The sequence below is a fragment of the Spea bombifrons genome, chromosome 11, assembly GCF_027358695.1.
Source record: "Spea bombifrons isolate aSpeBom1 chromosome 11, aSpeBom1.2.pri, whole genome shotgun sequence".
In the NCBI taxonomy this organism is placed as follows: Eukaryota; Metazoa; Chordata; class Amphibia; order Anura; family Pelobatidae; genus Spea; species Spea bombifrons.
Window position 1 is genome coordinate 28,460,237 of NC_071097.1, and position 15,293 is coordinate 28,475,529.

Sequence of the window (15,293 nt, forward strand, 5' to 3'; positions counted from 1 at the left end):
TGTGATTTTGTTTTGGCCGACTAGACTGGCACTTATATAAAAATACAAAAATATTTGATGGTTTCTAACAAACGCAGACATGTGGGGTTATACGCTTGGCACAGAGAAGCAATTGATTGCTAGTACCCAGGGCCAGGCTGGCAATGATAGGGCAGCCCTGGCACTTTAAGGCCAGATACCACCTGGTGACACATGCGCGGCCGATGGATATTCTCATGTAGCATGCGGAGGGGCATATACAGCTGTACGCTGCAGCAACTGCTCTGCCCAGATTGGGTGACTCTGTTGCTCTGTCGGCAGCGGCCCATGGGGCATTTGTCCGCCGTGAAAAATAGCCACTCCGTGCCAGTTACTACCCCATCCTGGAAACTTTAGAGTCGTGTTTTACTTTTGTCATTCTGAATGGGTGAATAACTGTGCTTGGAAGGGGTACGTTTGAGGGGTCCTGGGGTCACCTTTCTGTGTACACCTTTACAGGTTAAGCAGAGTATACGCAGAGTATAAGAAGTAGCTCCACATTTAAAGGTTTTATCTGATAATTATGTTGCAGACATGAAAAGTTTAATCTCTTAGACGTAAAGTAGGGCTGTGAAATTGTACATAAACTGACGTTTAAATTAAAGATGCAGAAGTTTGGTTTCATTGAAAGGTTATAGCGTAGAACGTAAAAAATGCTGTCTTGTAACACGGTTTAACTTGAAGCATTTTTTACCTTAAAAGGGGAACTAAGACATTGAAATTCACAGTAAAGGAACAGTTCTCTAAAAAGATTACTTTTATTCTATAAGAGACACGGCAGAGCCCCCATACCATGTCCACGACAAGCTAACATACCGAAAACACCATGCACTGGAACATAATTATTCACTTTTAAATTAATTATACGTATTGACAAATAAAAATAAAAAAAAAAAGACGCTACAGGCGGATTTAATCAAATAATATAGTAATAATAAAAGCGCCGTTGGTAACGGTTACAGTTACACGGATTCTGTTATAAAAGCAAAAATACTTCCCTGATCTTTAATAGTGTTAAACACAGCACCGCATGATGCATTTTTATATTTTTTTTTTTATATTTTTCAAGTACATTTTTCCATTGCTTCATTACTTCACCTCCTGCACGGTGAAATGTTTCACTATAATTATTCTTCTTTAATATTTTCATATTTTAGACCCCCGGCTGTGGTCTTTTTTTTTTTTTTGCGTCCGTTCTGTGATGTTATCATCAATTTTCATTTACAGCTGCAATGCCAGGTAAGACTTCAAGCTGATTCATCAAAGGCTGGGGAAATAAGGGCAGAAAAAAAAAATCCTTCGGACAGCGTAATGTATTCCAGCAGCTGTCATAAATACAGAACAGCATGCATGCTGCTCCCAAATATGAGTTAGAAAAGTTTACTACACAAAAGATTATTTTAAAGGAAAACAGGATTATAGATTCCCTTTAAAGTAACCACAGCGGACGACGACTTCACGGTCCGGTCCGAATATCTTATCTGTGTGTCGCGGTCTTGGAAGCAATTTGTCATGCAACCACAACTTTGTGTAAGTGAGATTATGCTGCCGAAGCATAAAACAGAATACAAAAAAAGGACAGGAAAGATGATTCCCGTTAAAAAGTAAAGTCAGACGGAATATTAAATAAGAAGTATATGAAACAGACACAATGCCACTAGGGATAACGGTGGGATTTAAGAAGGAGTTGGGATTTTTAGTGGGATGAAAGCCTACAGGTGAAAAGTCACTTTTTGGCCTTTTGCGAGACAAGATTGTATCCATACTCCTGCACAGAATGTGAAACTTTCATGACTGTCGTGTACACACATGGAGTCAGGCAAAGGCTTGGCCACCGTAGATTGGCTGCTCGCTAATCCTTCAGAGCTCACTTAAAAGATTAGGAGTGGGTGGTGCTAGGATTCCCCGGACTGGGTAAGGAGTTTGGAAGCAGGCAAACAAGCACAGACTTTTAATTCACTTCAAGCTCCAGCTGTCTCTTCATGCAGCTGCAGAAACAAGAAGAAAACTGTAGGAAGGAACAACAAGCCTGTAGACTTCAAAAACACTTTAACTTGGGGGAAAAAACCCTGAAAACTGATTTATTTTTTACAGAAAAGAAAGCAAAACAGATTTTTTTTCAAGCATTCATGTATTAAGTTTGAGATTTTTCTTCTTTTTTTTTTTTGTTCGTTAACTATCCAAGCTTTGGTGCAATCATGCGGTTCCAATGGAATATCATAGCCTGGGCAAACTCCTTACTTCTTGGCTTCATCGTCTGGGGCTCTGCAGAAGAATATGATTACTATAGCTGGCAGTCGGACAATTTCCAGAACGGACGCTTCTATACCAAGCAGAGCCAGTGCGTGGACATCCCTACAGATCTCCATCTCTGCTATAACGTTGGCTACAAGAAAATGAGATTACCTAATTTGCTTGACCACGAGACCATGCCTGAAGTGAAACAGCAGGCTAGCAGCTGGGTTCCCCTGCTGGCAAAACGATGCCATAGAGATACCCAACTATTCCTGTGTTCACTTTTTGCTCCAATTTGTTTGGAAAGACCAATTTATCCGTGCCGGTCACTTTGCGAGGTGGTGCGAGACAGCTGTGCGCCTGTCATGGAATCCTACGGTTTCCCTTGGCCAGAGATGCTGAACTGTAATAAATTCCCCCTCGATAATGACCTCTGTATCGCAGTGCAATTTGGCAGCAAGCAAGTCACTCAACCCCCAGGTAACTATCTTTCCTTTTCCTGAAAAACTATAATCAACATAAAAAGTTGTCGTAAAAAAGCGAATCGAAGTTCGGAAACATATTCGATAAACCTAAAAAATACAAAAAATTGTTAATGTGAAAAAGTGCAGGGTATATTATGTCATCGGTCTCAAACGGTTGTAATTTCGGGGGGGGTTTTAGCAGTAAAATATCGCTTATTATCAATCAATGCTTAATGCTGCACGTTCCATGGTAACAATGTAACTAGTAAATGTAAATTACTGTATGATTTAAATACTAAGCAAGGTGCACATTACTATGGTCCAACAGGCAGCGTGGTCCAACGTCGCCCAATAAAAATACAGGAAAATACAAATAAAAATTAAGAATTTCCGTCAGCGATGCCGACGTAAGAAATAGTGTACGTTAAATTTGTCTATAGATATGCTATATCTATTACGTTTGTAAATAATTCCTATAGCATTCTTTCAGATTCAACGCAGCAGATGATTAGTTAAACCTCTCGGTTACCTTTGTGTCTGAACCCTTTAGGTACCAGACGGTTTTACCGACTGCTTTACCAACCTTTCAATGCTTAAAGAGTTAACAATGAACTAAATAATAGCAGGTATTCCCTGATATGTGATTGTCTCTATACTTCTGCCTGATGTGCTTAGTTTAATTAATTAAAAAAAAATGTAAAAAATTGCATAATACAAAAACACGTAAAATGACATAAATAAATAAATAACAGGACAGACGTGTATCAAGGTGTAAATACATTATCGTATTATAATGTTAATAAAAACACAGTATCTCAGGAGGGAATGTAGTTATAGGTATACAATTATTTGAAAGTAAAATGTAAGCTTTAATGTAAAGTAGCATTTGGCTTAGTCTCCTAAACATTACCTCTTTTGTTAGAAAGAAAGGATTAGATTTAACCTTCATTATCTGCGCACAGGAGATAAGAATCAAAGCTTGATTAACATGTTAAATTCAAAACACCGGACAATTTCCTTAATGAATTGGTTTATTTTAAAAGTAGAGATTTTCTATCACTTTTGTACATTTATTTCAATAACTTTGATCGTATGAAAAGAACGGAGTTTCCCGAAGAAGCTGCTTCCATAAACTCAGAACATTTTTAATAACCAGAGAAAAAAAAAAAATCTTTCCAGGTCTGACATTTTTTCGCAGGACAGATAAGAACGTAGACGGGGAAATTATGTGAGCGGAATACATTTGCAAGTCCTGCAAGACTTTGGGCTGAAAGTCTAGTAATGGCTCTTGATTATAAACTGTGGTCAGGTTACATTTTCTTCGTAAGCCGGAGGGAAATCCTGTATGTTGCTGATCACAGCCTTCAACTGATATTTCTGAAGGAAACAGTTCCCTTACAGCGAAAAACACTTTTTTTAAAAAAAAAGTACAGTGGAATAATTGTCTCCGTCTTGTACGCTCCTTACACTCTGCTGTAATCGTGTGGCTTTTAAACGTGTGATAATCTGGTGGAGATTTTAGGGCACTTTCGTGATGGGTTTCCCAGTGGGAAGCAATTAGGTTTAACTCAACCACAGTACTTGGACCTAGTATGGTATTAACTAATGGACCTTCTAATATAGAGCTGAATATACAAGCATCTTAGAACGTTAAATACTAACTTTAATTACTGGAGTAATCAGCAAGAGCATCCCCATTAGTTTCCATTTTATCTTTATCTTCATAAATATGGATTCAAGTCATTAAAGCAGGATAGTAAGACCCGGTCATCATAATGAAATACTTATCTTCTTGACAATTATACCATATACATAGGATATTTCATGAATGAAAGGGTGCTACACATTTTGGGGACTTTTATTTCATGTATTGGTTTGTCTCTGTCATTTGGTACTGTATAAACCAACATTAATAATAATAATAATATTAATAATAATAATTAAAATAGTGATAAATCTACAAGCAATAGAATCCGGTCAAAGACAGATTATTTCACGCAGGATGATAAGTGGAATCGAAATGCTGTTTATATAGTATACAGTATATAGAAAAGAATGGTGGGAACCAACATAAAACTGAGGCTGTTAAAAACAATAATTGCTCATTATTGGGCTTTGGAGGGAGATGAAGGAATAAGACAATAAGTCATTCACGTCACTAAGATGCCAAGATGTAACCGACCTATATATATATAAATGTGTGTGTATATATATATATATATATATATATATATATATATATATATATGTATATATATTTATTTATTTATTTATTTATATATTCTAATGATATGTAATGGGTTAACTGCTATTTTTCTTACAATAGTACCATCCTGTGCATTATTTCTACTTTACTTAGAGGGTGGTAGATAAGTGGGACAGCCTCCCAGCAGAAGTGGTAGAGGCTAATACAGTATACGCATAGGATAGGCATATGGCTATCATGAATCTAAGATAAGACCAAGAACTGTTTAAGGTTTGAGTTTTTACAGACAGGAAAATGGGCAGACTAGGTGGGCCAAATGGTCCATATCTGCCGTCAAATTCTATATTTCTGTTTCTATGGTATAAGCCTGATTTGCACCACATTGTAAGGTGATGCCAACACGTACTGTGTGCACTTAGTGTCCCGACCAAGGACCTTATTCACTAAGCTGGCACTCAATGTTTACCCGTTTTAAGACACTCTGTGCAGGTCTGCTGAAGTTGGCAGGACTTGGGTCCAAAATTAAGCGTTCCACTGAATCCAAGGCACTTGGTGAGTATTTAGTGTGTGAAAATAAGCCCAGGTCATATAAGCGATGATAAACTCGGGTTATTGCATATGATCTCATACCCACCTTATAATAAGGGGAGTCTTCGCTGGACATTTCTCCAAATTATCACAGCTTGGCCACTCTCTCCACAATGTCCGATTTTACTTAACTGTCTTATAGATGAAATGATAAACCAGATAATGATAAATAGAAAGACATACTTAATACCATAATGTAGCAGTGAATACTATTTCTTCTTCCCGTCTCTTTGTACCTCTTTGTCATACGTCATGCTTCTGTAGAATGGTGAATAAATGGCTAATAAATGGCAGCCGATAATCATATTCACCCCATGCGCTGTTTTCTTTGCTTGTGGGACACGTAAGCTCTTCCAGCCACTTTTGCTGAGTATTTGGTCTGCTTCTTGTTAGAGGCGGATAAATATTTTGAAAAGATTCCCGATGGAAAGGGATACTCGGTATTTATATATCCGAACATCCGACCTTTGGGATCTTAACCAAAATAGAATGGAGGCTTCCATAGGTCCCTCGTGTTAAGAGGAATGTACCTTGAATATTCACAAATGACATGCGGGTTTTATTATAAAATGTGTTTTATTCTCAGTATCCAAATTCGTCTGCAGCTGCAGTCAAAGGAAATAAAAAGAAGTGGTAAATAAATTGTTCTCAGAGATTGAAATAAATCAATAAATACATGTACATAAATACCCAGAAACATAGAATCTGACAGCAGATCACAATCCATCTAGTCTGCCTGTTTTTCCTAAAGGCTCACACTAGATTCAGTTCTTGGCCTCGTCTTAGATTCAGGTTAGCCGTATACCTATCCCAGCCATGTTTTAATTCTTCTACTGTATCAACCTCTACCTCTTCTGCAGGGAAGCCGTTCCACTCATCTACCAACTTTCTTATGTTACAGCTAAGCCTATGACCCCATGATCTCTTGTCATGAATATAGTTATATAGTATCCCTCACACATATACATATAGACACAATCGCGTGCACCCTATCACATAATAAGAATACTGTGCATTGTGGGTGAAACAGACGGAGCCACCACTGTCAACGAGACTGTTTGATGCCATATAATCCATAAGCAAGACTACCCAGCAGTAGCGTACCTAGCGGGGGGCGGGGGGGGCGGTCCGCACCGGGTGCCGCTCATCAGGGGGGTGCCAACTTGCCGGCACCCGGCACCCCTCCAGCGGCGGACATTGCTGTCCGTCTCTGGAGGGGTGCCGGGTGCCGGCAAGTTGGCACCCCCCTGCCGAGAAGGCTCGCAAGGGAGCGGTATCGGAGGTCTTTAACAGACCTCCGGCTCCCTTGAGTGATTTTAAAATCACTCAAGGGAGCCGGAGGTCTGTTAAAGACCTCCGATACCGCTCCCTCGCGATCTGCGCGGCAACTGCTGCTGTGCGCCGGGGTTTGTTGGCAAATCCCGGCGCACAACACTGAAGCCGCGCCCACCGCCGTCCGTGCCCTCTGAACCAGGAAGAAGACAGAAGAAGAGGAGCGAAGAGAAAGAAAAGGAGCTGACTGCTGTAAGAAGAAAAGAGGAAAGGTAGGAAATCATTCAGTTAGAGTGAGAGTGGATTGGTATGTGTGGAATCTGTGGATTGGTAAGTGTGGATTGGTATGTGTGGAATCTGTGGATTGGTTTGTGTGGATTGGTAAATGTGAAATTTGTGGATCGGTAAATGTGGATTGGTATGTGTGGAATCTGTGGATTGGTATGTGTGGATTGGTATGTGTGGATTGGTAAGTGTGGAATCTGTGGATTGGTAAATCTGGATTGGTATGTGTGGAATCTGGATTGGTATGTGTGGAATCTGTGGATTGGTAACTGTGGATTGGTATGTGTGGATTGGTATGTGTGGATTGGTAAGTGTGAAATATGTGGCTTGGTATGTGTGGATTGGTATGTGTGGAATCTGTGGATTGGTAAATGTGGATTGGTATGTGTGGAATCTGTGGATTGGTATGTGTGGCATCTGGAATGGTAAGTGTGTGAGAGTGATGGGTGTTATGCTGTACCATTTCCAATGTCTTTTTCATTATATAATTATGCTCTAAAGTACATCATAACTCCCATCACTCTCACACATTTACCAAACAACACTTACCAATCCACACTTACCATGCTGTTCCATACAGTGGCAGAGCTGGGAGACAGAGGCCTTGCACCCCCACCCCAGGACTCCTGAAAGGTAAGTGAACTTCAAAGGGGGGAGAGGGTAGATAGTTGGGGGGGTAGATAGGGAGAAGGGAGTGAGACGGGGGGGATAGGGGGTAGATAGGGAGAAGGGAGTAAGAAGGGCTAGATAGGGCAGAAGGGGGTGAGAATGGGTAGATAGGGAGAAAGGAGGGTAGCAAGAATATTGAAATAAAGAGTCAGAATGAGAGAGCGAAAATGAATGGATTAATGTGTGGATGAATTGTGTGAATGAGTGAGAGAATTAATGAATTTGTGTAAATAATTTGTGTGAAAGAATAAATTATTGTGTGAATGAAAGTGAATTAGTGAGTGACTGTAAAAGTGTTTGTTTTAATCATAGGTGTATAGTTGATTTGTCAAAAAGGCAAAGATGGTATAAGCAGGGTGTTTATGGGACAAAGATGGCACAGGTAGCATGTTTATGGGACAAAGATGGCGTACACTCGGCTGTTTGGGAACAATGCTGACTCATGCTGGGCTGTTTGGGGCAAATATGGCACGTCCTATGTGTGTGTAATTTGGGTGCTGGTCAGGTTCTATGTGGGCAATGTGGACGCCGTTTTTTTTGGAGGGTTATTAAAGAAAGCACCATTATATGTTCAGTAAATGTTATTTAAACATGTTTATTTTACTTATAAGTTATTAATTTATTTTTTCAGATTTCTTGTTGTTTACAGTTGACATACAGTTTACAAATTGGTGCAATAAATATTCTTGCCAACATAATTTTGTAGATGTCTTTACATTTTGGGGGGGGGGGTGCCACTTACAGGATCCGCCCCGGGTGCCAAATACTCTAGGTACGCCCCTGCTACCCAGGCTGGTGGCCGCAAGTGAGAAACACTGAACTATTTGGCTATTATGTGTCTATGTACGGTGTTTTTTTCATAAGTCAATGTATGGTTCTACGTTGAGTATTTGTGCCCCAGTCCGAAAAGCTTGTTTAGGGGGCTTGTTTAGCATCTTGGTGGTTGTTTATTTAAGACAGAGACTGGGTGCCCACCTGAGAGATCCTAAAACCTTACGCTGTGGGATTATGTTTCATGGAAAAGGCTGGAGGAGAACAGAGAAGTCATATTTAACACGGGATAGGGCAAATTTAACTACTCTACTGGGTCATACCAAAAACGCCATTGGTTTCCTGAAATCGAGTCAATCTATTAAGACGATAACGGGCCTAAATGACTGTAGATCTGTAGAAAGTGGAGACAGTTTGCAGGTACCAAAGCAACGTACCCAACTTATCTGTGTACTTCCCTCGGTTTGCCAAGTAGAGGAAGGGTCCTTATAAATCATTCCATTGTGACACTTTCATAAAAGGAAGATAATTGTTATAAATCTGGAAACTAAATCGATATCAAAGACCCCTCGGGCTATGCTGGGATATTATTTGGAAGCAAGTAAGACAAATGAGCTTTTGGCTACGACTTAAGAGCTTTTATCAGCAATTTGTCAATGCACAGTTCTGGATATTAATAAAATCCACCTCATATCTACATCGATGTTTTTACTACATTCTTTTTTTTTTTCAGCAGATAAGATAATGTGCATTTAAATCTTGCAGAAATATTATTTTAAAGCAATTGCAGAACTTTCGGTTCTCCTGATATAATAACGGCGACACTAAATGCTATTCTTCCCTGGAATGGTGATTTCTATCTCTTGGTACCTATTATCCCTTGGTACCTATTATATATATTATTGCTTAATTTCCCGTTGTGCTGCCTGCTAGCGGCGGACGACGTTCACCTATATCGAAAAAGGTGGAAAGAAGCACCTTCCACCCAAAGAAAAGGATGTTTCCGCAGCCATCCCCATGATGTTTAATGGCACACCACAGTAGTAATGCATTTATTACCAATTAACCTAACCCGTGTCAAGTTCCTTTGTTTACTTGGAGTTAAATTGATCACTGTTACAGACAAATCTCGTAGCTAATATACCTCCCCTACTGTCACAGTTTTCGTGAGACAGTCCCGATTTTCGGCAGTTGGGATCATGGGCTTGTTGGAGAGATCCACTGATGTCCCCTGAGTGTTTCCAGGAGCTTTAAAATCAATGCAGGTCTGTGCTGTTATATCACAAACCTCCATTACAGCTTCCATTTGCCCCATTGTGGCACTCTTCGGGTAAGGTGGGCCATACCCCGCGCTTGCTCCCACCTACAGTCCCTACTACCTGTTAGGCCCACCCAGTCCTCTTCTGGTCATGCCAGTTTATACACCGGGAATGTTGGGGGGGTGTAGCTAATAGCCCATAGTCACAGTCCTGATTTCACCTAGAAAGCTTACAGTCTCTAAAAATCAGGACCATAATCCGGAAGGCTCTATGGGTCTACTGTGTATTGCGATAAATCCTAATGCAACGCTCCACATACACTATTTTCATTTACAGCCTCCGTTGATCATAGTAGACAGGTTTTCATCACTAGGCATGTTTTCTTTCCGTGCCGTAGGATCTCCCAAGCTTGAGATGTCAAATAAACGACTGTTGGTTTTAAGCACCTTCTACAAATTTTAATGAGGCTTATTAAACTTGGTCTTGGGGTTCCTTGCAAACAGATCCCTTCTAGAGCAGCGGAAAAAGGGAAAGACAGCATAGAAAATGTAGGTCAATATGTGAAGTCTGAGCTTCAGCACTTGGTATAAAATATTCATGGTTAAAATGTTCTCTAAAACTTAGTCCATCGAGTAATCGCATCCAGAATGAAATTACATTCAGTGCAGCCCGTGCAGCAGAGAGGTCAGCCTCGCTAGGAAAAGACTGGGAGTGCATTTTTATGCGATGTAGTCACAGGAAACATATCTTTTTAAAGTAAAAAAAAAACTGGAGGTTGAGACAAAGTTGTCTTTTTATTTTCTTTGCTTATCAGTTCATATTCCAAGGCAATGACTTAATTAGCACAGCGCTCATTTATCACGGCGTCTAAGGGCACGCCGGACTACAGTATGATGCATGCAGTCCTCCATGGTCATTATCCCGGTTCCTAAATACAGCTAATTCAGCATTTTTCTGTGTTATCCTAACTATTCTGGCAGTGAATGCGCAAAAAGAACGTGCTTATAGTTTAAAGGTGATTTGTGTCCAACGCTGACCCCTTCTTTGTGGGAAGTATCGCCTATACTTGCGGAAACATAGACCATTTCGACCACTCCGCAGGACACTGCATCTGGTTGATGTAATTTGTTGTAGAAAGCAATGTTGTCAAACATTTTCATGGTTAGAGATGTGTGCAGACGTTCAGACATGACAGCAAGGACAAATTACTAGACAGTATGAGGATCATGACAATAAACCTTAATCACCACGCTGAGCGTACGTAAAATATTACCATAGAGAATGAGGAATGGCATCACTGACCAACGTTTATTTTGGGGGCTATTCCCTTAGGCCAGGATTGACTTGAGATGTTTGTAATTCTGGGCTGGTGGGCTTCTGGTCAGCATCGGTCCGTACTCACCAGATCTGCTGCTCCAGCTGGCTGGAAATGGCCGGCTCCATGCTAGTCAAGCATAAAAACGTAAGTGCAGCCTCTCCTATCCAGCCGTTGGCTGCTATTCTGTCCTTGGAGGCTGCCAGCCTGAAAATGCCAGGGTCGCCTTGTCATCCCCGGTCTGGCCATGTCACCAGTTATTTGTATGAGATGATATTCAGCTTAGAGCCCTTCCACAAAGGCTCCCTAGTGAACCTTTTCAAGTATGCCCACCATCTACCTCCCAAACTCACAGCCTTTCCAATTTGGACAAGCTCTTCTGCATCACATACAAAGCATTACTGATGTGATGATGGAAGGGAAGGTGTGAAATCATTTCTGGTATTGTGTGAACTCTACCTTAGTTGGTCTCCTCCTGGAACATGGAGTAAAGTAATTGGAAGGTAGACATAGGAATAATATATCTTTGTCTTCCTTTTCATTGTTACACGTAGACACAGCAGGTACACAGGTATCTGTGTCTTTGAAGATATAGTGTAGACCACCAAAGAGGGTGGCTCTGCTGCTTCCCCAAGGAACTACATAAAAACTAAAAAAACGTTTAGGGAATTCCTAAGCCACGCGCGTCAATGGATTACTGTAAATGTATCGCATCCTACAAACTGTTTTCTTTTCGTGGCCAATCCAAATTCTATTGAGTTCTCTTGGAACGACCAATACGTGACCCATTTATCAATTGACTTCCCAGCAATGCTCAATTTTTGGTATGCTCTACTAAATGCAGACGGGCTTACCTCTTTTTTCTCTTAACCATAAAAATTATTTTAGAATGTTCTGAATCCTGTAATCATTCGTCTAAATACAAAAGGAGCTTTGGTTGGAATGAGTAATTCAAACAGTTGCGGTGGTCGACCTCATTAGTAGACTTCTACTGTAAATTATTTTCACAACTGTGCCTGTAACTTAGATAAGTGCCCAGACATTAAACAGTCATTTTTCAGAAATTTCATTATGTGGCCAAAACTTTCAACACGTTGCTAAATGTAAATTCAGGAGGTAAAAGGAGTGAATTAATAAGAGTCAGGAGACCGAGCCATACCACCAACACATTTTGTATCTCACGTGTGCCAAACACAGCATGTGTCACCAAATTATGTCTATAAATTAGCAAACTGTGCTACGGCTTGAAGTGTTTCAACACGTTGTCCTAACAAAGTAATCTGGTTCGGTCTTGGCCACGGCAAATACTCTTTTGATCAAATCAAACAGACGACTGATATGAGAATAAAGATAACAGAGATGATTGTGTTGGTGAGCGAGAAATTTCACACAAAGGCTTTAAAGTATAATGTTGACTTAAGAACTTAATTAGACAAAAACACTTTTTTCACCTATAATATATTTCTATTCATCCATCGTGAAATTACAGGGCGTAAGAAAATATTAGAGGTAACGGGCGATTTTGAGGCAACGTTTAAAAAAGTGGTGCTATTGCTATAGAAATAAAAACATGTTTTGATGGTGGACTTGGTTGCTATGGTGATAATACCACTTTGACAGTGTTGCACAAGAAACGACTTTTATAAATGGGGTTTTGGGGTTTTAATAGGTGTCATTTACGTAATACCAAGCTGTCTTGTTTAAGACAGCTCACGTGCATCTCACTGCTTAGTGAATAAATCCAACTGACGTCTTGCCATGGAAATGTTGGACAAGACTTATGCAAAATGGTGAAATGACTTTGAAATAGAGTCTCCATACCCCCACATCTTGTTGCATGTCAACAAATGGAGTCATATTCAGTTTTCTAGTTGGAACTGTCAATGTTTTCAAGTTTTTATGGCGTTATTCAGCTTTTATAGAGTTATTAAAATGCCTTGGATACCAAGTTTGTGCGATACAATAGATTTGCTTTTTTTGCCAGTTGAGCTAGTAAAACGCAGACTGTCTCTTGGTTTCTCGGTTGACTTGCTAAACTGTCTTAAGTTAATCACAGATATCAAAGGGCACTCTTGCAATATTCATACGACTGGCAAAGGTCTGCCTGTTTATCTGAACCGTATGCTCACATGGCCATCACCCAGGCCTTTGAAACATGCCCTGGTGTTTTAAAATAAGTGTCCCTGTGCATTCTTTGTAATGAGATTATCACTTTTTAAAACCTAATTGTTTCCCCAGCAGCATGGTATAAAGTTCGTGATAGAATTCTGCTGGCACTGTAGGTGAAAGCGTGTACGGGGCATGTTAATGCCTTTAGTGAAGTCCAAGCCAACTACTAAAAGAGAATAGAACCTCATAATGTTTCAAACATTGTTTACAAAAAAGTAGCTCTATTTGATCGGAGATGGTACAGACTTGATTTTTCCCGAAGCTGGAATTTCCATTATAAGCGGTAGCTGCTGCGGATATGTGCAATGTTTGGAGACTGATGGTATGGATGAAGCGTTCCATGCCAAGAGTTTAAGGGCAGCTACCTATAGCCTTGGGATGGATTATTTTATCTGCAGAACCATGGAGGTGGGAAATCAGGACAACTAATTGGGAATTATTTTGATATGATTGAGTGGCATGATGAAATAAATATGTTTTCTTTCTATTGCAGCCTTTTTTAAGATGGGGGTTAACCAGGAGTTATGTAGGTGTCCTCGTATTTTGTATAAAAATAGGTTTCTGTTCTGTAACTTTCAGAGAATTAAAAAAATGACAAATATTATTTGGGAAATCAACTTTCTACAATGTGGAGAGCAAGCAGATTTTCCTTGGTAGAGAGACAAAAAAATGAAAAGGAAAGAAAAAAAAAGAAGGAAGAGAATGCTTAAGGTCGCTAGACATAGAGATTTTACTACTAACATTATCCACGCAGCCTACATTGACAGCAGCCCACATTAATCAGGCTGGATATCACGTGTCCCAACAGATATGTAGACTCTTAGATTGGAAAATAAATGTTCGGAGGTTGCCCTGTTACCCGAGGTGTCTATCAAACAGCCCAGGGTGCTGACAAACTGCCTGCTTGACAAACTGATAACCATGCTGAGATTTCAACACTCAGCCGACACCACATTCCATCTTTACCCCGGGGCTTTGGTTGTACAGGTTACATTTTAAGTCATGTTCCTTCTTATCTGGATACGTTAAGATTATACGTTCTTTGCTATTCTACTCTGTTGTCCTCAAAGAGCTGAGGTAGACGGCTTTTTAAAAAAAGTTTACAATTGATTTTTTGTGAAATTCCGATCTATGACTCACAGGAGATAAAAAGCTTTTCACAATGTGAATCATGTACAATAATTGTAGCATACCTCCAAACTGTGCTGATTTAAGTGGGTCAGTCGAGACGATTCGGTCATCCCGCCGAGATACCCCATTGTCTGTTTTTCATGGGCGATGGAGATCATGGATCATATGGGCAGAGCAGAGAATCTACCACAGGATCCACATGGCTTCCTAGCAATGATGTGAAGCTGTGCTGTGGGATATGACATCATATAAGCATTTCACACCTATGACCACAAATAGAAAATAGGTGAGAACCTTCTACCTACTTAATCAGAAAAGTATTCACACTTATAATATATGTCATTTTATTTTAATGGTGTAATTACATATTGATGAAGAAAAAAGTCTTTTGAGATCCTTTCCAGGATATTTTTAGTTATGTTGATCATTATAAGGACAAACAAAACCCGCCATATGCTAATTCCATCCAATAGGGGAACACGTCTTTAATGACTCCAAAGACACTTGCCTACACCTGTATGACTCATAATATAATAGTACGACTTGAAAATTTGGTTATGCAGAATTGCTATAAATATTATTGTGTGATCTATAAAACATAAAATAATATCTGCAAATAGGACCTTATTTGAAGGCGATTAGGTATGTCTAGACAAAAGAAAATAATAACACAATCTATATTTTATATATTTAAAAGATCGATAAATGCCTGCTCGACATCATAATATCATGAAACGTGAAGCATAATAATAGTCCAATAAATAGAGTAAGCTACACCTTTTAAGTAAAGTCTTTTAATTGGTAATTATACGCAGTGTTTTGACAACCACTATATTCCAAAATATGTTCTAAAATGACCTTGCAACACATCACAATTATCTGTATTGTGACAATAATGCTATTTTCAGTCC

General features: G+C 39.7%; 1 protein-coding gene across 1 annotated transcript in view; it reads left to right on the forward strand.

The window, feature by feature from the left end:
* Nucleotides 1-2,095: 2,095 nt before the first annotated feature.
* SFRP5 (secreted frizzled related protein 5) overlaps nt 2,096-15,293 on the forward strand; it is a 36,413-nt gene continuing 23,215 nt past the window's right edge. The window contains exon 1 of the mRNA XM_053451334.1: nt 2,096-2,733. Coding sequence (XP_053307309.1) covers nt 2,217-2,733 — 517 coding nt within the window. The 5' untranslated portion in view covers nt 2,096-2,216. The remainder of the gene's footprint in view (nt 2,734-15,293) is intronic.